Raw genomic sequence first — 23,725 nt, forward strand, 5'->3', positions numbered from 1 at the left:
CCCCAAAACAAATAAACAGATTGTTTCTTATACCATGAACACAATTGCTTGCTCCTCTAATCCCATTTGTTTTCATTTTTTAGTTGTCGAGAGTTTCAGGCAAACTCAAGAAAATCTGGCAAATCTGAACTACTCTATACTTCCCTGGAGATAATGACAGTCAATTTAGTACCGAGTTTAGGAAAAATAGTTGGGAGTCTACACTGTGGATCACATTTGGGAATCATAAGAGTCAGAGGTTCTCCGTGATACCAGTGACTATTACTAAAAGGGAGCAATTTTCTCCTGAAGGCTTTCCAAACCCTCATGGCAAAGCCAAAGCAGTGAAGAGAGACATCGAAGTTTCAGTACTAACAGAAATTATTAAATAAATACTAGTAAAAAAAAAAAACTCTAATCAGAGGATTAAACGCGCAGTTTGTTCTTAGCATCAAGTCTCAAGACACGGGCTGGTCAGCCTCACCTCAGTTCCCTGGGAACATGAAGAAAATCCTCCTGGATGCATTTCCAAGCAAATTAAGGACAAAAAGTAGACTAGAATAGTCAGCGTGGACTTAAAAATTGGGAGATCACACCTTACCAATCTGACACCCTTCTACGATGAAATGACTGGCTTGGCTGATGACAGCTGATATTACATGAATTCATTCAGCAAAGCTTTCAACACTTTCGCCCACAACATCCTCAGTGACAAACTGATGAAGTATGGGCTAGATAAGCGGACAGCGAGGTAGACTGAAAATTGGTTGAACTGCCAAGCTCAAATCGTTGTGATCAGTGGCACAAAGTCCAGCTGGAGATCAGTGACCACTGGTGGACCCCAGGGGTCTGTACCAAGGCCAGTACTCTAACATCTTCATTGAGGACCAGGATGATCATCAGAGTGTGCTCTCAGGAAGTTTGCAGATGATACAAAACCGGGAGAGAGTAGCTGATATACCAGATGGTTGTGCTGCCATTCAGTGGTACCTTAAGAGGCTAGAGGAATACACAGAGATCAACCACATGAAACTTAGCAAAGGGAAATCCAAAGTCCACCCCCTGTCTGGGAAGAAATAACCATCAGTACAGACTGAGATCCAAGCTGCTGGAGAGGAGCTTGGACAACAAGGTGACCATGAGTAAGGCATGTAACCTGGCAGCAAAGAAGGGCAACAGCGTCCTGGGCTGCATCAGGAGGAGTGTTGCTAGCAGGTTGAGGGAGGTGATCCTTCCCCTCTGCCCAGCACTGGTGAGACATCGGGAGTGCTGAGTCCGGTTTTGGGCTCCCACTACAAAAGTGACACGGACGTACTGAAGTGAGTCCAGGAAAGTGCCACAAAGATGATGAAGCGATTGGAGTATCTGTCCCACAAGCAGAGGTTGAGGGAGATGAGAGAGCTGGGACTAGTTCAGCCTGGAAAAGAGAAGCCTTGGGGGTATTTTATCACAATTGTGTAAGTATCTGATAAGGAAAGTAAAGAAGAGGGAGCACGACTCTTCTCAGTGTTGGCCAATGATAGCACAAGAGGCAATGGACACAAACAGACACACAGCACATTTTACTAAAGTGTAAGAGAAACCCTTTTGTTGCAGTTGTGACGTCTCCAGTCTCAGAGATATTAAAAACTCAAGGCAATGGCCTTGAGCAACCTGCTCTAGCTGACCCTGCTTTGAGCAGGGGAGTTGGAACAGACATCTCTCGAGATCCCTTCTGACCTCAACTATTGCTAAATACCTGAAAATCACATATGCAGTTGTGAATTCATTTACCCTGTTCTCCTGCCTCCTATCTTAGCCAAATTGATTTTTTAATGTCAAAATCATGACTATGTAAATGCCTAGGAGCTATACTGACTGCTTTAGACCTAAATGACTTACAAATGATCTACGTATTTTGCACAAATCTTCAGAATTCACAGATCTTGGAACTAAGAGGTATCCCACCTCTGAAATTTAATCCACTGTTAGTTGTGACTACAAATCACATTTAATCATTATTTTGCTTCCTTTTCTTCACTTTAGGAAGTCAGCCTGAAGGAACAGAACACCAAGTGGGAGATAAAATTCAATTATTTTTAATTTCCTCTGTTACAGAGCAGTAGACAAGAACTGTCTACATATAAGAAGTGTTCTCCTTTCACGAAATCTTTATACCTTCTGTTCAAACCAAGGAAAAAGAATTTTGCTAAGTGCAGCAATATTTCACTTGTCCCATTGTTCCATAAGTTTAACACTTTTTTTTTTTAATCTAAATACTACCTTAAACAAAGTTTGACAGTTCCCACAAAGTGTGAAGCATCCAGTTTTCAATTACAATTCAAACAAAACTAAAAAGGAAAGTTGGAATATGAATTTATGACAGATCATACACCAGTCCCTGTACTTCTTAATGCACCAAAGACAATTTCTGGGTCGTAAAACTGTCATAAAGAATTTAGGTTAATGCTCATCCAGAAATCGTAAACAAACTTCAGGCTTGAAGGTGAATAACACTTACATATTACCTTCTAATGGACCAGTTCTCTACAAGTACAGAAAAAAGTTACTTTTCATAAAAATATAAGCCTTAACTTTTCTTAAAAATCAGTGCACATAAACACCTTGGGGAGTACAGTCCCTGAGTTAAAACAAGTTGTAATCAATATCCCAAAGTAATCCAATGGAAGCATCATTTAATGTCTCTAATCTAACTACCGTCAGATAAAACATGGCATATTGTACTCGCTAGACAATTCCTCTTCTTGAAAGATACACGACTTTTGCCTCATAAGATTATATGAATCGTCATATCTTAGAAGTGATCAGCAGTTTTACACTAGAACAGCTAAATTTTTTTTACTTTTAGAAACACCTTTAAATACATTCAGAAGGTCACAGACAAAAACCAAAGAACTGGTAAAAAATAATGCAGTCAAGATGTTTCAAATTAACATTTTCAATAAATACCCATTCTGATTGGTGTAATGCAGAAGTTTGAAATAATTGCTTTCATTTTAAACTGCTGGGCTAAGATATGCCCGCCTTACTATATATTCTTTACTTTTGGATACTTTATTTAGAGACAGAAATAATAGGTAGCGGACCTAGGAAAGAGAAGCCCCATTCCTTGGCACCATTGCCCTCACAGACCTCCTGCAGACTGTCTGCCACAGCCATCTTAACATTAACTTTCAATGGTTTTGACATGGTTTACCACAGCCTCCTCCTAGAGAAACCGATGTGTTACACTCTAGACAAGTGGTCTTTGTGGTGGGTGGGGAACTGGCTGACAGGTTGCACCCAGACGATGGTGGTAAATTGCTCCTTTTCAAACTGGCAACCTGTCACAAGTGGTGTTCCACAGCGATCATTATTGGGCCCAACACTGATCCAGTGATCTGGATGATGGGATCAGGTGTACCCGATGAAGTTTGCTGATGATACCAAACTGAGTGTGGAAGCAGACACTTTGGAAGGGAGAACCAACCCTGCAGGAGATGTGGATAGGCTGGAAGAGTGGGCTAACAAGAACCTTATGAAGTTCAACAAGGACAAATGTAAGGTCCTCCACCTAAGAAAACATAATCCAGGAGTGGAGCACAGGCTGGGATCTACCCAGCTGGGGAGCAACTCTGTGGAAAGGGACCTGGAGGTCCTGGTGGACAGCAAGCTCAATATGAGTGAAGAGTGTGCTGCTGCGGCAAAGCAAGCCAACAGGATACTGGGTTCCATCAACAAGGGCATCACCAGCAGAGATAAAGAAGTCATTATCCCACTCTACTCGGTGCTTGTCAGGCAACATCTGGAACACTGCACTCAGTTTTGGTCCCTGCTATGCAAAAAACATGTGGACAGGTTGGAGACAGTACAGAGAAGGGCCACAGGATGATCAAAGGACTGGAAAGCCTGCCGTGTGAGGAAAGGCTGAGAGAACTAAGTTTGTTCAGCCCTGAGAAAAGAAGGCTTAGGGGAGACCTTATCACCATGTTCCAATAGTTAAAGGGTGGCTACAAAGAAGATCAAGACTCCCTTTTTACAAGGAATCACACGGAAAAGACAAGGGTAACTGGGTACAAGTTACTCCTGGGGAAATTCTGATTGGACACAAGGAGAAAATTTTTCACAAGGAGAACAATCAGCAATTGGAATAATCTCCCCAAGGAAGTGGTGGATTCCCCAATATTGGACACTTCTAAGATCTGGCTGGACAGGGTGCTGGGTCATCTTGTCTAGACCATACTTTTGCCAAGAAAGGTTGGACCAGATGATCCTTGAGCTCCCTTCCAACCTGTTATTCTATGATTCCATGATGGATTTTTCTGCAAAGTATAACTTGTTTGTGAAAACACCATCAGAACTTTCTATTCCTTTTCATGGATTTTGTACGTACTGCCAAAAATAAGAGCAAAATACGTAACTTTAAGTAGACAGAAAAGAAACTGCTTGATTCAGTTCTGCTTAAAATAAACCACTTCTTTTTCCCAGTATGACCCTTTACAAAGGTCATACTCTTCTTAGCCACGTTTGAATTAATTGACTGAAAACTACATGATATTATCAAGCGAGAAGACTTAGAACTCTTTAGTGACAAGACTGTTTGAAGAAATGCTTACCCATTGCTCATGTCCATCGGTGGCCAAGCTTGAAGGAGTAAAACCAAGTGCTGAAACTCAGATGGACTGTGACTAGACTCCAGAAGTCCAAGGAAGAGATCATACCTTTTTTCTTGATTTTCAATATCTGTTATCTCTACCTAAAAAAACCCACCAAAAAAACATTAAAAAATGGATTTCTTTTAAGAAACCAAGGATTTAAAAGCAAATCAACAATCTGCAAAGGACATCACTGCTGTAAAACAAAGCAGGAACATAGTGAACACAGTGAACGTAATTTTCCCAGAAACTCATTTTCTCACCTCTCATTTTCAATTACATTCAAGAAAAACAGGAGAGCACACAGATGATGGGGAATGCCTTAGGTGTATGTTCCTAAAACAACATAACCCCACACAAGTACATTCACTGGTTAGTTCAGAGGTTCTTATCTCTGTGTTCTTCAAACAAACACAATTTCCTTAAATTCCCTTTTCTCGATATATAGACATAGATACACACACATATATGTATTTTTAAAGAACGGTTAGGTCTAGTGCTTCCCTAATATATATTACTCTCACTCACCTATAAAAATTCAAGTTTTACCTGAATTCGCAGCATCTAATCTTTTCTCCCATAGCAAAGAGCCTTGAAAGATGAATCTGAATTAATTTACCTAGTGAAGAACATTTGCCGACAAGTGCTGTAATATTTCTCTATATAGGTGTTTGAACCTAAGAAACAAAAACCCACACCCCATCAGCCAGCCACCAAACAACTCTATCTCAACGAAAGTGTCCATCTAAGTTTAAAACCTGTAGCTTCTGCCAGGACTTGAATTCACTTCAGCTGATGACAGGTTCTTTTACAGATAATTACTGCTTGCAGTTTGCATGGTAAAGAAGTGCAAGGTAAAAGGTCTGACTGTTGAAGGAAGATTGCTATAAATGAGAACCAACTTGCTACTAAATGAGAAGCAGCTTCTGTTTAAAAGCTTGGCTATCTCACTAGCAGGGCTTTCACAAATGGAAAAGCTATTCGCTTTCTACCTGACATACAAAACTTCTTGAAGTTTAAAAATAAATTGTTTCAATAACAAGGTATCTGCTTCTGCGTTAACACATTCTAACACTGAATTTTTCCTTCAAACTTTGAGAAGTTCCAGGATATCAAACACTTCCGTTTCATTGTATAATTCCACTGAAGATACACAGCATTAACTGTTACCTTTTCTGTATCAGCCCAAGTAGTTTTAAGATATCAAATATGGACAAAGTTTTCCTTAGTTCTACAGCTACTCTACAAGATGAAAGATCACATTTCCGTCTTTTCAAAGTGACTCTGATAAATCAAGGGCAAGTTTTTCAAAAGAGGTTGGAAAACAAAGATTACTGTTGCGTTTATTGAGTTGCCTACCTAATTTGTGACTTTAAAATATGTAGTGCAGAAAAACTGTTCTCTTTGCCTCCAGGGTACATCTGAAAGCATCATATGCTAGAACATTTTAGACAGCGAAGAAATGTTTCTGAGATCTGTCCATTTAAAATACTTCTCTGTATGGCAAATGTCACATAGCAGACATTAGTTACCTACTTGTAACATCCCTAAATTCCACATAAACCCACTAATACAAAATATTATCATCTTCAATATTTAAATCACAAGGCTGAGAAAAGGAGGGAGAAGAACAGGAAATGGGAGTAAAAGGGACATGCTAACCTCTAAGGATCAAAAACATTTAGCAATTTAGCAAATTCTGTAGTATCTAGACAACAAAAATGCTCACATTGCTTCATCAGTCCCCAAACTCCTTTTTCAGACAACTAGCTTTTTCAATATTTAAACCAAGTAAGCAGCATTCTGGATGGTCCACTGAGTACATTTTAATATATTTGCACAAACAGCATATTACTTCAAAACAGCTGGATCCTTGCAACGTGACTGCTCATAACAAAACACATATTAATACAACCAAAGTAACTCAGAAGAATTACCTTTCTATTCATAAACATGGTGTGCATTTCTGCATTATTTCTTTCTACAATGGCCTTTTTCAAGTTGCCTACATTTCTGACTAAGAGTAATTGAAATAAAATGAACTTTCTACAGTGTTAGTTATTTATAGTTTTTAAGAACACTATCAAAAATTCACTTTTTATATGGCACTTTAAATGCATGTCACTTCCATTTACTGTGAAACAGGCGAGATTAGAAAGTAGCAACACAGTGCGTAACTATGCACACCTTTAAAAGTGGATGTGGCAATCTAAAATGCAGCACTAAGCACAGAGGAAATGAAAGGTTAATGAAAGAGCAACAAACGGAAAATACCCAAGTATTGACAGGTAGATGACATGCATGATTACTTTAAAAAAAAAAAAAAATTAGTCTTATCCTACCTTAAACTCCCTACCCCCTTCATCTTTTAAGTCCCAGCTATTTTCCCTTCTTCAATCTGTCTTACACTTCTGTTGCATCTATCAGTCATCTCTATACTCCACATACACCTGCATTTCAAGTATGTTTTAAGCATTATTTCACTCCTGTGACAATGCAGTTGTTAAAATAACTTTTTTTTTTAAAAAAGAAAAGCTGAGATTCTCTTTAACACCAAGAATGCCTGGCTGTGTGTGGCAACAGTCACACAGTCGACTGCATAAGGAATATTTTTCAAAAGTATTCCTGAGTTGAAACATCATCAAATACACACTGATTCTGCAAAGATTGTGTCCACACTTCACATTACACATTGATAAGTAGTCTCACTAGTTTAAATAAGATTGCACAGTGTCTAAAACTGTATGTTCTGAGAAGCAGATGTATTTAACTTGTGCGTATATGCCTTTACACTATCAAGGGGATTGAAATCTATGCACGATTTGCCCACTAGCATCACTAGAAAAATCCTAACGAGAAGATCAAACCTAGTACCAGAAACATAGAAAACAATAAAACATTTAAAATTTTCATTTAAAAATACTGTTATTCCTATAAAAAAGAGTCTATTTGAAGCTAAATATCAGTGCTATGAAGTAAATCAAGTCACTTGCCTTAAATAGCTTCCTCACTGCTGTATAGTTTGAATGACAAGATACTGTGCCCTGTCTCTAGTTCTATATTTCCAATTCTCCAGAAATAGAAGTCACCATCAAACCACAAAAAAGTCGTAGTTCCTTGCTACAAGAAAGCAGTAACTTGAAGCAGCACATTCGAATGGGGTTTTTTTATTTAAATTTACTACACACGTATATGTGTGTGTATCTATATACACACATATATACATACACACACAGAACACAGGCTTTCCTCTGTACTGTCTCCTCTTTCCAAGGCTGAGGGAGAGCATGGTGAGGAAGCAGCTTTCTCCTCACACAGCAAAAACAGAGCACGCTCTGTGTTAAAAGGCAGAAATTTCATCATAGTAGAGGTGAAAGCTAGCAGAGATGAAGTTGCCACGGTTAGTTAAGCCTATTGTTTTGTTGTAGTAACACAACAAAAAGATTGAAAATTCCATTTTTAACTGAACACTCTCTTTGTAGTGACTGAATGATCCATTCAAATCACTCTGAATGTTGCAACACAACAAGGCACTGCAGTTCTACCAGTATGATCATCTTTAAACCATGGTAATGGGACACTATAAAAAAAAGGGGGGGGGAGCAGAGTTAAACATACCAAAAAAAAACCCTTTTAAAATACTCCAAGGCTATGCAGAGATAACCTGCCATGAACTGCTCTGAGCCCTGATAGCACAAGTGCCTGCAAAGAAGAATCTGTCACTAAACAGAATAATGAGGTCTATAGCAAGGCAGTTTGGAGGTTGCTTGAACTTCAGATGATCCCAAAGGAATATGAAACAAAAAAATCAAAAGTAAGCAAAAGGAAAGCAAAGACTTTCAGTTTTAACAACAGATTTGCTCAATTCTGTCTTGATTTTCCCTAGTTTCCTGCCTTTTCTTTGGCAGCAGAAGACAGCGGGCTTGATGTTTTTCATTAAAATAAAAGGCTGCACAAATATTTACCACAATGGGAAAGTCAATTATGGGAATTAATTTTAGAAATGATACTCCTGATAGACTATAAAACGAAATACAAATTAAGTAAAACCAAACCTTATGTTAAATTGTTAAAATACACAATTTCATTATCAGTGAGGGACTAAATATGTTTAAAATCAAGAATATGCGAGCATCTGCATATGCTAATGTTTCTTAAAAAACTATATAGGAAATTAATACAGCAAAATACAGGCTACACAAACAGCATGGAGTGTTGCTTAAAATTGCACTAGACACTACCAGCTGTCTGAACCAGTGCAAACGCCTCTTAATAGTATGTACTCCTGAGCACTTCACTTTTACATCTCCCAGTTTCTCCTGTTATTAATTAGCAGTGGTTAGGATGGCCCGTAAAAGAGTTCTGACTCATCCCATATTATCGCTGCTTAATAACGACAAAAATCAATCCATCTTTCTCAAATATTGACCGAGACAGAAAATTAACCACATTTCTGAATGGGAGTACAAACTGCAGCTACAGCATGTAGCAGCTACGGCATGCCAGAAGACAGAAGCCAGATTTTATCTGATTTATTATTTTTTGTGTCTTTGAGCATGGCCACACAGTAGACCTCACTGAATTACATGATATTAGGCAAGAGCTGTTTTTCCTCAAGTAGTTATGGTCTGTTTACCAGTAGCAGAGACTTGACATAGCATATATTCAATCACCCATCCTCTTACAGGGACAGTTGTGAACTTGGCTGTAATTTGCAAATCTTAAGAAAACTAAAACACTGATGAAAAAATTATTGCTGGAGTACATTTATTTATCAAACAATTGGCCAAAATATCTCAGTTCTGACATCATTTGGTAGTAGGAAATTACATCAGACAAGACTCCTACAAGCTTTTCAGAATATTTGGTTTTATATCAAAAATACATGAAGCATATGGGTACGGGTGCTTTTACTGCTGAAGTATAAATGATAAGAGGAATCTGGCAGCTGGTTGAGATACTTCTAGTCTCTTCAACGGTACATTATCTGAGCACAAACATACCCTTTATCTGACTTCAGCCATCTGACTTCAGCCATCCTGAGAAAACATGGAAAGCATGTTCTTTATATTCAGTGCTAAAATAAAAATGTCATGCACTTACAATCTCTCCTCAAATAAAACCCCAAACTGTTCTGCCTGATAATAAAATCTTTTTTTAGATTTATATAGTCCCTTTATATAGTCCTTTATATAGGATTTATATAGTTCCCTTCCCTCACAGATTAGATCCTATTAGATACCCAAAACACTGAAACTGCATAACATGCTTCAGCCACTTTCAACGCACAAAGTTTTGACTCATCATCTTCTTCCATCGATTTGTTATTGCTTTATAGATACTCGTCACACTTGACACACATGAAGGAGGCCACATACGAAAAGTTCCCTCAAAAGTTTGTTCTGTAGCTTTCAGAAACCTAGTATTTTATAAAAACCGTAAGATGATACACTTCAAGTATGATAAGGTTAAATAAAGCTGTGGACATCATATATGACTGATAAAGAAAACCTTTGGCATGGCAGTCCGCAGGATCAGTTGTTTAGTTCAGTATGTTATCTCACTCTTGAAATTGAAGTTAGCTTAAAACCAGTATTTACAGCAACAGTGGAATGTTGCTGTATCTAAATTGTGTCCCTGAGGCATAGATATGCACTATACAATGTTCTCCTGATCCTAAAGGACAGAGACATCTGATCGAGTTGTAAATGCTTTATTGCTAAAGCTATACAATTTGAGAATCTGGTGCTGACCGACATGGCTGATAACCTAGAGAGAGTTTTCTTTAAAAAATGGGAATGCCAATAAAAAGATCCAGCCAATCCAATCCTCTCCTTCCCCTGAGATAAAATACAAAATGCTGCCTATTTACGTACGAGAAGGGTGAGCAGGAAAACTAACGCAGACAGATTCCACCTTCCTCTGCCCAATTAAATCTGTTCTGCAAACTACATTTGTTCTCCCTGTGACCATGGCAGAGCCATGGTTTTCATCAATAAATTTTGTTCACTACTGATGTTCTAAGGAAATAATTGATGCGGGTGTTTCTAACTAAAGAATCAAGATGTAGAAATCAGAAAAATATTTTCCTTCATTATAACTGCTTGTTTATTGAGAAAAGCTACATTCGTGCTTAAAACCAACTCCCTACATTAAAGGCAGACATATTTGTGGTTTCCAAGAGCTGCAACCAAAAAACTACTAATTTACACGATTACAAAATTCATTTTATTACATCCACCAGACTCTAAATGTAAATATTTCATAATATGTTCATGTTCATCATCAGCATATATTTGAATTAATATGGCATTGAAAATAGAAACACTAAGCAGGTATTTAAGTAGCCCCTTATTGCTACTGCACATTTTCAATTTGTCAGGACTCCCTTCAAAAATGCAGTACGTTTTTATTTATCCTCCCCTCCCCCCACACAAGCTCTAGTGGCAGAAAATTAATCTATGGTGCATTTTAAAATAATAGGCAGATCTGACATGAAAGATTTTATTCAGATTCGAGATAGGGAACACTGATGCCAAAACGTGCTTCCACTCCTTAGACAGGGCTTAACACGGTTTATAAACAATGACTGAAAGGACTGATAACAATTTTACAGAATTTCTGTAATTGCCATCTTGGCGTGCTGTTCACGGCACACAAATACAACAGTCTTGCCTTAAGGAGTTTACAACCTAATTGGGTAAATCAGCAAAGAAAACACTGCCCTTCCTACACAAACAGGCCAGAGAGGGTTGGTCACTGAAGACCCCTTTTGTGGGTCAACCTATAGTCTGTCATTCCCTATTCTGGTACCTGTGCGGCTACTGAAATGTCTGCACAAACGTAAGGTACTGAAACCTGCTTCCAGTACAAGGCTGCAAAGTTAAAAGCTTGTTACAAAGGACATATAAAATTGCAAACTAAGTTAAATAAATATTTCAAAGTTACTCACAACAGGAATATAAATGTGAAAAATCACCAGTAGAAGAAACAAACTGCAAAAGTGTACAACTATTCCACAACTGTATAGCTACCGACCCTGCAAAGGCAAGATTAGAAGCTCAGCTCTTAAAGGCTATTGTTTATTTCATTCTCTTCAAACCATTTCAAGATGTTAGACACGTTACATACTTGTGAAACAAAGCAAAACCATATTGAAACATCTTGCTCAAGACCTTCACATCCCAGAGCAACAGTAAATGCTTTTTAACAGCAAAACCGCAAGTGCTGTACTTGCCGGCACACTATGAGCATCCCACAGTTTATAAACCAAGGTTCATTAAAAATCATAGAATCATTAAGGTTGGAAAACACCTCTAAGATCATCAAGTCCAACCGTCAGTGCATCACCATCACTCCTGCTAAACCATATATAAATAAAACTTAACCATATAGAAATAAAATAAAACCAAACTTTTCAGTTGTGATTGAGGGTGAAATCCTCAAAGAGACACAAGGGTTAGGCTGGGCAGAGTAGTAACAGGCCTGGAAGAGCAAACCACCATGTTACTCAGCCACCTGTCTACCAGTGCGTGGGCAAGAGCACGTATGAAGAAAGGAAGCCAAGAGCAAGCATGAGAGCAGACCTGCAAGCTTGGGCACGGACAATCTGAGATACCTGGTTAAAGGCAGCTTAGGAAGAGACCTCGCACGCAGCCAGACAGAAGGGTTAAAAACCAGTGAACCAATCTGTTTTGTGAGACACTGGAAGTCAGAGATGCCAAGAAGGAGGCAAAGTGAGAAACTGCTGCTCTTTCTCCTCACTATACTTAGAGTCTCATTCTCCAAAGTTTAAGAGATTTTAGTGCTGGAGAAAGGCTTTACTGCAATCTATTCTGATAATCTACATATCCCTGTGCACAATTTTATCTCATAATTTTGCACTAAAATTGTAGCTTCTGTTTGAGCTAGAATGCTTCTTAACAGTCTTAGTCTTTTGACTTAGGTAAACAGTTTAAGGTGTAAACAAGTTTAATATTTTTCTGGTAAACTGGTCTCACCTATCAGTCATCCCTATTTGATTTTATCGGGATTCTACTCACTTGATCTTGTCACAGTAACGCTTAAATTTACAGCTTGTCTACACAGAGTTATTTCCAGTTCTTTTTGCTAATTAACCCGCTCTGGCTACCCACAGATGAGGGCAGTATCGGGGTATGCTTCATATATACTTATCCTCCTCTGCCTTTCATGTCTGTTTTATCGGCCACTGCTGGAGACAGAATACTGGCCTGAACTGGACCTTGACCTGAACCAGCACTGGCATTTTAATGTACTTGCACAATAATTAAAATTTACATTACGAAAACACTCTGGACCCACAATATTTTGTTATATGCAGTTTCCAAGTAGAATTGAGGGAATACAGGGACTCAAGTAAGCTTGCCGTTTTCAATATACGGTATGTGTATTCTCCCAAGGTAGCTGAATAGGAGCCAATAAGGTCAACCGAAAGCTGCTTCTCAAAGATATATTTTATAGACTTCACCTCAAACTTAATATCTTCTTTAAAGTTCTTTCTCCAGTATTTATCGAAATTTTGAAGTTTAGACAATAATGTGATATAATACTTCTCACTCTATGTCCTAGCACCATATTGCCACGTACAGAGTTAAAGGCAATTAAGAACACATTCATATAGCACAAGGTTTTACATACTTTAAATATTCATAATGTTTTAGACTTAAATTCAAAAGATTTCCCAGAAAAAGGAATACTGCCAAATGATTACTACAAGGCACTGACATAATCTGCTTCCTTACGCAGCATTCAGTCTTCGTACTGCACTTACTTCCTATTTTTGGAAAGCCAGTAAAAACTTTTACTTTTGAGAAAGCCCATGGAAAGTTGTGGTTTAGATTATAAAAGTGTTAGTTTACTCACACCAGTGTTGGATAAGAAAAGTGCAATTTAAAGAGTTCATAGAAAAAACTAACTTGTAAACTGGCAAGTTCAAAGCTTTCCCATGCAGTAAGTTCCATACAAAAATTCTGCATGCCAGCATGTGCCATTTGAGAAATACACCTTTCCTTTAGCATAGATGAGTTTTACCTTCTCAGAAATGTATTCCAAATATATTCCCCTCATGGTAGAGAACCTGACAGTTTTAAATGAGACTTTTTCATCTTACTTTCTCTATTTGCCGAAGTTCATATCTGGATAATCCTACTTTTAATCCATTTTGGATCTTGGTAAATGGAAATGTACTACATGGTAGTAAGTCACAGCTGAGAGATGGTAACTTCTTAAAAATTGTTCTACTGGGCCACAAATGCCCCTGTATAATGATGGAATTTAGTTCTGTTTTATGAAAAAACACTGTAGGAAAAACATGATCTAGTTTGGAGCCTGGACCACTGCTGCAGATTAAAATTCCCTGGCTTGAAAGAAGTCTTTCTGAAGCTATGCTTATGGAGTTATCCCAGTTAATAAAAAGCAACAGCTTTATTAAGGAATATCTACTTAAAAAAAACACAAATCAAAACCAACAAAAAATAAAAAAACCCACCACATACAAAGTACTGTTGTCTTCCACTACTAGGGGTAATATAACCTAAGACAGTGATGCAAAGTGCTACTGCACATCTCCCATCCATTTGAGTTTAAGACCAACAAAGAGATAGGAGTTCTTGGTGGAGCATATTCCAAGTCCTGAACTCCAAGAGAATGTGGGCTGCTATGACCTAGACTTTGGAAAAACAGCCACTGCCTGACAGACCAGAGAGAAGTGTTTGCTACCAAAACCACAATCTTAGAGCAATCAATAAAAAATTAAAACTGAAGTCAAGAGTTTTTCACGACAAACTCCGTGTTCACAGCCTGTACCTTCTACCCGAAAGGAGAGAGAACTCTGAGATCGGGCTTTCTCATACTCTCCCCCAAAGCTAGGCTTTACATATTAAAAATAATTATGAATATATGTGCTGACCACATATGAAAGCCTGCTGCATACAGATACTAAAGGGATGCGCATAATCTCACAGGTCAAATCCTGCTCAAAATGAAGCCAGTGAACAGGGCAAGCAAGTTATGGGATTCAAGTCTATAAACAAATCAACCAGAAGCCTACTAGTGATGAATTAAACAAACGTTCAGCCACATGTTGAGCTGCCAGTCTTGTAGAAATACCCTAGAACTTCTTTCTTCTGAACTGATTTATATATTGTTTAATTCCTTATCTGCTTGACATGCAACTCACTAACACTAAGAAATGTATATAGATTCAATAAACACAAGTGCGTTGCCTAATGCATAAAAATGTGTAACTCGTGCAAAAAATAAAATCCATTCATTTGTATTCTGCAGGAGACTACATCCTAATCTGCAAATACATTTTAGCACAGAGAAAACCTCCGAAGACTGTACATAGATATTGACAGAGAGATAAGGGCAAATAAAGAAAAAATTATGCATTTGAAAGATTTATGTATCTAGCTAGCTAGAACAGGATTAATATACATGTAATTTAAAATGTATATTGTCTAGGTGTCAGTTAATAGGTATAAACTTGGACTGATGTAAATCACGACTAAAACTAACATCTGTGCAACATGAAGCACTTAACACATAACTCATTTTAGTTCTATGCGCTAGTTCCTAGTCCCCATTTCATATTTCATGATCTATGTATAATATAGATACTCTACATTTAGAACAGAAAAGTGTTGGAAGACGCAGCCCAGAAATAAGATTTTAATCCTTAAATATTATTTTTAACTTTAAGCTGTTAAATTAGCATCAGCCATTTCCCTCCATACTGCACGCAAGTGGCTTTTCAATCTGCCTTTTCTGATCATCACTACCATCAAGCAGCAGTGCATGCACAAGCTCCCAGTCTTCAGCTGTATGTATAACAGCTGTCTTGATAATCAAAGACTGCAATTCCTGCTCATAGAGGAAAAATTATTTTAAAAGCTGTTTTCATGTGAATGAAAACTTGTCAAAATTAATCTTTCCAAAATGTCATCCTGCAGATAGGCTAGACTGACAAAGTAAAAGATGTATTTTTAGAAAGAACAACACACAATAAACCAAGATACTCTCCTATAGGAACAAGTTGTTGATGTTGACCCCAACTTTAAATAATACTTCAGTACTACTATTTTCAGTTAAAAAAAAGACAAGAAAGACAAATTTTTAATGCAAAATTCCTCCGTTGTTTCTCTATATTCAGGATCTAGACCAGGAGCATTTAAAGTACCAAGTGGATAGATACCACAGCATTATTTAAGCTGTAAAAAATGAAATAAATGAGTAGCTCTGTTGCAGTCATAAAAATAATCAGAAAGAAAGTAGGCAGCATCATGCAACTGTCATACCAAATGGCATTATGTAAGCACTGCAATTGGTGGTTTTCTTTTCGATTTGTTGTAATGAAAGTCCTAGCAGTCATACTCATCATAGTCGAGTCCCTATGTAATAATAGCAACAATATGGAAAAAACCCCAAACTCTTTCAATCAACATGAACTATCAGAAATGACTATGAAGTAAGAAATATTTTAAGAATATCTGAGAGGGGCTCCTCAGATGATACAGAGTTTACAGACCTCTAAATAAAAAGTGTCAACTAGCAAGATGGGTTGATGGAATCAGATAAGATCTTTTGCAAAAAGCATGGCATCAACTGATCATCACAGTTACTAATACAAAACACTCATTTAAGATATTAACAAACTAATTCCTGAAGAAAAACAGTTTTACAATTTAATTATGTTTCCAAAAGACAATAATCCTGACTCGAAATCACTGAAGAACCTGATCTGCTAACAGGAACAAAAACTAAAAACATAACCAAAAAAACCCAGTTTATGATAAAAAGTAAAGGTAAAAAGTAGAAGTTCTCATGATTTTATGACTGCTTCTTTGCTTATATAAATTAAATGATGTTTTTGGAGGACTGCAAGCATTGAACAGATAATACTGCACACAAATGAGCCAGCTTATGTTCATCAAGGACACTGTAGAAAGAAACCTTCAATTGACAAAAAAAAAGTGTAGGGTAAGTAAATGGCCATATGATGGCAAATAAAATGTAACAATGGTAAAGCCATCACATTTAAATATGTTAAATTAACCTCATCAAGTCAAATCAGGAACCAGAGCCTCACTGAATGGAATTCAGAGACCTCTGCTTAATCTACAGCTGAAGTCAAGACAAAAATCAGGGTGCTGGGATGCGTAGGCATGGACTGTTAATTTCCAGAAGGACTTCACATTCATGCTCCAATTAGCCTCTTTCAGGAGATATACTGCATACCACAGTGGGCTTGGAGACAGAATGGAAAATAGTTACAGAGACAGAAAGTGCTGTGGATGAGGTAACATGACTGGAATTGTTTACTTAGACTGAGTAAACAACAGAATATGGAAAAAAAAAAATGAAGCACATAAAGCAGGGACTTTGATCTTCCATATTTTACTGTCCTATAAAACACAAAACAACAGCATATACCAAATCATATAAAGAGGTTTAAAAAAAAAAAAATTCCTTCTACAAAGTTTCAGCATGTTTTGCACTCCATGCAGGATGGTGTACGAATGTCAAGAATGCAGCAAGAGACACAGAGGTGGAATCACAGTTCACCCACCAATTTCTTTGCAACATAAGAACTCCGAATACATCACTAATGAGCTCTTAATTTTTCTGAAACTGAGATAAAAGCAGAATATGCAATGTTTAAGCCATTCTCCACCTATGCCTTCATTACAAAAGACCTATTACAGAAAGTGAATCATCCCCCATGAAACCGCTTCAGAGCACTCTTATCTTCCTCTGAAGCAACTCCTGCTAGCCACAGAACACTGTAGCACCCAGGGCTTGCGCTTGAAACAGTTATGTTCACTCAAGCTATACTTTTTTCTCTCCACTTTGTCTTAACTGTTTTACTTGTGTAGCTAATGGAAAATATTTCATTTGCATCTTAAAGTATTTAATTAATCATACACAGTACAATTTATGTTCCCAGAAAAAATACATTTCACATGTTCTCATAAGGATAAATTACATCTTCAAGGAACGGAAATTAGTGCTTTAAAATATTAATTAAAACTCAAATTAAATTTCTTAAACTTAATTTTTATGCATTACCAGTTGAGAAACAATGTCTCTAGAATTATAAACAACATCATAACAAATTTACCCAGAGTTGATAGGACCATAAATCTTTCTTCTAATTAAGCATGTTTCACAAATAAAAGATGGCTGAGGATTAAACAGATACAGCTCCTTCACTTGCATTTTGCCAGATCAAGCTAAACACAGGTCATTATTATCTAACAGAAGACTTCAGCAAAATGACTTGGAAATTCTTAAATGTCACTGTCCTTTCCAAATCCTTATGTTTACATCTCTCTGACACAAGTAGGGGCAATAGGAAACACCTGAAAATCTTTATGAAGTCACATGAAGAGACATCATGTAAACAGACATACATTTTTCACATAGTGAGAGAAGAGTGATAAAAGACCAATGAGGCTTGACAGCCATACCCAAGTTCTCAGAAAGTCATTATGTTAATGCAGACATTACTAAGATTGCTGAGTCACATAAAACCTGCATACAGCAAACATAAATTGCCTATATGAAGGAAGGGCAAATGTGTGGGGGATGTACACAACACAAATACAAATTCATCCGGCAATTTTTCAAAGCTAAACTTCAGGGGGGAAAAAAAAAACAGATAAAATAAGAAAGGTGCTTAAAGTTACAATTTTAAATTGTACCAGACATCCCTTCCAGTTTCCAAAAATCCCTAGCCCTCAGCAGCTCTCTATCCCCCAAGATCTTGAAAAAACATAATATAACAATGTGAGAGGAAAGGCTAAAGATTACCTTCTCTAAACAACAAAGCTATCTGCATTTAAGTGGCATGCAAATAGTAATTACATTTTGCATTTGCATAATAATTAAACAATCTTTTTAAGACAAGGTGTGTCTTATAGAAGCTTCAAAATTATTAACCTCTCATCTTAAATTAACCCTTGGTTTACCTACAGAAGCTTTGCTAGTGCTGCTGTAACTTCCAGGGGAAAAACCCTAACTCTTATTACTGTAACTTATGCCTTGTAACTGGTCACTGAACAGAACAACTATGTACACACACATAACCTGTTAAGTTACCTTACATGTATTAGACAGTGCTGTGAGTCATTACAGACTACATTTATCTATATTATACAAAAACAAATGGATTTCCCATCTTAGATAGATCAAGTTAAAATCTGACATGAACATTCTAAACCATGTTTCTCTCACCTCCCCAAAATTTTTTTTAATATATAACAGAGTCAGTATTCTGACCCACATTTTTCATGCACCAGTTAACTAGAAAATTACAGAACCTTAAGAGCTCAGATAAAATTAATCAAGGGGATTAAAACAACACATGCCTCCTCCCTCCAGGAGCGTGGGATGCTACTGGAATGTGAATTAAAGACTCTCAAGCCTTTGAAAAATGAGGACCCCTGAATTTTTAATTTTGTTAACTAATCATTACAGAACTGGAAATTGCTGTGTTTCTGACTGTTTGATAGGTAGCTGTTTCCATAAAGCACATTTTTAATTTTGTAAGAGCTAGCCTGTTTCCCAGCAGCACATTGATTTGTGGGACCACTGCTTACAGCACCTAGAGCATAATTAAATATTAAGTCCCTCCTTGATGTATGCAAAGTCTGACTAAGAGGATTAGAAGACACACCGAGTGTGGCTTTCACACATTTTCTGGTAATTGAACACTGCAATATCATTAAACTTCTCTTTACTCAATAGAAATACACATTCATCCTTTAGAGTCTCTGCTGTCCCTTTTTGTACCAAGGAATGGTAAAGAAAAAGAGGGATCCCTCAAAAGCATGTAAAAAATGTCCAGCAAGTAAGGATAAAACTATCTGAAAGTAAAATAATTAATATATTTTGAAATGTTTACAATTTAAAGTTCATTAAAAATAAAACCAAACAGACCTCTCAATGCATTGCTCTACAAGCTAAAAACAGCATTTGATCCAACCATCCAACCACATCCTTTTTTTTTTAAGGTGATCAAGGGTTTTACTACTTCACTGGATGAGAAAGGATGACCAAATCAATAAAAGTGTAGCAATGTTAGAGAAACTGATACCTACTGATGAGGCAGACAGACTGAGATAGCAGTCCGAGCACACATTTGAAAGATATAATTCCTCGTGTCTACTTTTCGACCCTGCTTCATCCGGGATTACCCAGCAACTGATAGAAATTTTAAATTGTGCTTCAACATTCCCTTCTGTAGAACAGGATTGCTTTTGAAGGTCTTTGCACCTGAAGCATTAACTTGCACGAGAAACTTGCTTAATTAATGCTTTGCCAAAAGCTTACATACACATCTCTCTCTTTGTTTTTCAGCAGTCATGTAACTACTGAATTCTGCAGTGTTCTTGTTTCACTAACACAGCATGAAGGATTGTGAAGTGTACCTAGCAAAAATACAGACAATACAGTTTTCAATATGATATTTTATTATGCTATTTTCCCTGTTTGTTAATTCACAAAATAAGAAAACTTTATCATCAAACAAGGTCATCGCTTGTTTTTTCTAATGTCAACTTGTAGACTAGCATTTGACATCAGCTGACTAGAAGTGAAAAAAGAAAAAGAATAGCTTAAGCAGTGGATCACTCATTTGTTTTCTTGGACATTGGCAAAGAACTCTGAATTTCAATGACTGGTACCTAACGGACAAACCAATATGACTTTTCTGTCTGAATCACACGTTAGTTACATAGCACAAAACAGTCAATGAAAACAAAGGGTTCTCATCTATCACATTTAGCGTGAACTTACATGAAAATTAGAATAATTTTAAAATATGTTCCAACAGGACTCTTATAATTGCACTCCACAGCAGGAATTGGGGTGAAGAACAAGGATTTTTATGCATGTACATATAAGCACAGCTTTCATTATCGCTAAGCATGAAAACTCTTTCTGAACTTAGCTAAGTAATAAACACCATATACAGAAAATTTTATATTACCGTACTGTAGACACATTTTTATACAATTAGTTCTGAAAGGTTTGAGCTTATCTAAAACAGTACTTAAGCTTTTTACTCTACAGCTTCTTGCATTACTTGCTTACTCATCAGCAAAAGAGTAGAGCACTGAAGTACTCAGCAACTGTGTGTTACGAGCAAACAGACTGCTGCTTATAGTAAGAACAAACTTCTTCCCTCACAAAAACCACGTATGTTGTCCTGCTCAAAATAACGAATATTCTAAAAATCCAGCACCTCAGTGATCAGAAATTCGTAACACACTATATGGAGAGACCTAAGCAGGCTAGAAGATTGGGCCAACAAGAACTACATGAGGTCTGGCAGCCGTGCTTGCACCCGGGACAGGCAGGCTGAGGCCAGCCAGGCTGGGGAGTAGCTCTGCTGAGGCAGCTAGGGGGGTCCTGGTGGGCAGCGAGCTGCATCTGTGCCAGCAGCATATGCAAAGCATTCAATTAATTCCTAAAACATCACCACAAAAGCAAACAGATGCGAATTTCGCATTGTAAAGTTATATGCATTTTGTCTTACCAGATTACGGGAGAAAACAAAAGTGATCTTATCTTACATCTTTCTCAAACAAGTGTAATGAGTCTCACAAGGTTTCTGTCAAATGCGGGTTCTTTTCCTGTCTTCTACAGACATGGCTGAAAACTATTATCTATCTAACTTTTGACTCTTGTTGAATCTTTCAGATTTTACATGCTTTTGGATTGGAAAGGGGGTCACAGGCAACACAAATATTGACAAAGAACTGAACTGAAGATGAAGAATCCAGTCATAGACAGACACCTGAAGAGCAGTTGAGGCGTTAAGTGCTGATATTATTATGAATATATTACTTGGAATGCAAGAGAAAAAGTAATTTCTGAAGAAAGAGATAAGTGATTTCTTTTTCTTTTAAGATTTTTGTTATGATTATTCCCTTGGATGATCTTAGCACAGTGAGTCAAAACTGAGATATTGCTTTTGTTTTGTATGAATATAAAATGGGTTTGTGCATAGATTTTTTAAGGAACTGTTAGAAATATTCTATTTTAGTTCCATAAGGTCTTGGCATGGGTGGGAGGCACTTAGAAAATGGACGAAAAGTAACTCTGTATCTGAATAATTCTACATGCAGCAAGTGATACTCCTATGATTTCCAAATGGCACAAGCTTCAAAGACAAGACTACTTCTTCCTGTTAAGCCTTTATTTTCATTGTACTTAGAAATGTGGAACCTCTAAAAATACATATGTTGGTATTATGCACGTCACCAAAATGAGTCATGAAATAAAGCATTTAAAATATTAATGAATAATCAACAAGAACCTTTTTGTATATATGGAATTTTTAATATTCTACTATACAAATTCGACCATTTTCACCCCTGACAACATTCATGAGATGATCTTTATTAGTCTTAGATCATCTTTTACATGCACTTAAAAAAAAAAAAATGAAAGTTAGGCATTTTGTCACCCTTTAATTCAGAAGGAAAGTTAATCTGTTTTAGCCTTGGAAACTTGAACTAGAAGCACTCAGCCTCTCTTAGCTGGAAACAAGTAAATAGGTAAGAGTAACTTCTTTCACCAATGATTACACCTTATTTTTTTTCCTCACTTTACACTGAAAAAGACTGAAAATTATCACTTGGGCAGTGAAAGTTATGAACTGTTTTTAAGCAACTACTGTCTTCCAGTTGTTAGGTACTGCCTCTTAAGAGACAACAGCAGATCAACTGACCGAGTGCATTCCCTATCAGTTAAGTCTTTCCATTTAAGAATGTCCTCAATGTTCCTACTACATATTCATGGAATAATACTTAAAGACCCCAGGAAAAAAGACAGTAGCTAATAATTCTCATTTTAATTCTGACTATAATGTCACACCAAGCAGATAATAAAGAGGGAAGATAAAATTGACAGAAAAAATGATCAGAAAAGAAATAAACAAAAAGTTCAAAGTCAACGGTTGACGTGGAGGAAAATCATTAGTGTTTAATGAAGTTTGGTATTACGTACTCCTGCTCCCAAACAAAACCCGAGGAATCCATTAACTTCATCTAACAATTTTCCAAAGAATCGTAATATATGAGAAACCTGATTCAAAGGGAAGGTAGGATTACTTCCCATACCAACAGGATGCATCGCAACCCCATATTGCAAACCAGCATTTCAGCATGTAATCCTTCTCTAAAACCAGTCTTATGCTACGATGTATAGCAATCAATATCAATACCTTTGTTTCAGGCCAGCAAGCTCTGAGAACAGCTTGCGTCCTGAAGTACACAAGAAGCTTGCTATCCTCGTCACTGAGATGGAAGGCTTGCTCCAGAATTTGCAATACTCTGATGCGAGGCTCCACTGCTAAAGAATCATCACCACAGAAAGGTCTCAACCACTCCAGAAGGTCATCTGAAGAAACTACTTTCTCCCTGCAATTAAACAATACTGTGTTAAACAGTCTTTGGTAATCCTAATCAAAACACTGCATGTATTTTCAAAGTTGTTAACAAGTACATACAGTACTACTTAACAAATACGTAACACCAGAAATGGAAGAGCTCACCTCTGTAAGGCTGCAGAGAAATCAGCCCTTGTAAATCAGGTGCCTAAATAAGCTAAGTAGCGTAAAAACCTTTTTTAAACTTCAAATAACCATGTAGTACCATAGAAATCCATCTATACAGCTACATATCCTCCCACATACTAGCTTGACTGCCAATTGCATCATAATGCTGCTCAATTTCAGCCCCTGAAAATTCAAGCCTTTTTATGGTGTCTGGTCCTGACTGATACCTGTATTTCCCCACCATCTGACTTTAGGGAAAACCAGCTGGACTGCTAGCACTTTAAGCATGACATTTTTACATCTGATGCTTATTCATATTGCCCTATATTCTCTTTCTCTCCTTACAAGTCCATTCTTTATGGCACACACACACATTAGTTTCTCCTGATTGTAGTTCTAGCTGATTTTTATTTTTTTCTGTACCATCTCTAGCCACCTTGATTATTGTATGTTCTAGTATGATAATGATCGCAGAATGCCCATAATCCCAAGAAAGCGAAAAACAGATGTTTAAAAAAAAAAAACC

At 37.1% G+C, this 23,725-nt stretch overlaps 1 protein-coding gene across 1 annotated transcript in view; it reads right to left on the reverse strand.

Moving 5' to 3' along the window:
• The window catches only part of NBAS (NBAS subunit of NRZ tethering complex), a 194,397-nt gene that overhangs the window by 23,137 nt on the left and 147,535 nt on the right, over nucleotides 1–23,725 (reverse strand). Inside the window, 2 exon segments of the mRNA XM_075414861.1 lie at nucleotides 4,575–4,714; nucleotides 22,867–23,062. Of these exon segments, the coding sequence (XP_075270976.1) occupies nucleotides 4,575–4,714; nucleotides 22,867–23,062 (336 nt within the window).

This window comes from Opisthocomus hoazin, chromosome 2 (assembly GCF_030867145.1).
Source record: "Opisthocomus hoazin isolate bOpiHoa1 chromosome 2, bOpiHoa1.hap1, whole genome shotgun sequence".
Taxonomy (NCBI): Eukaryota; Metazoa; Chordata; class Aves; order Opisthocomiformes; family Opisthocomidae; genus Opisthocomus; species Opisthocomus hoazin.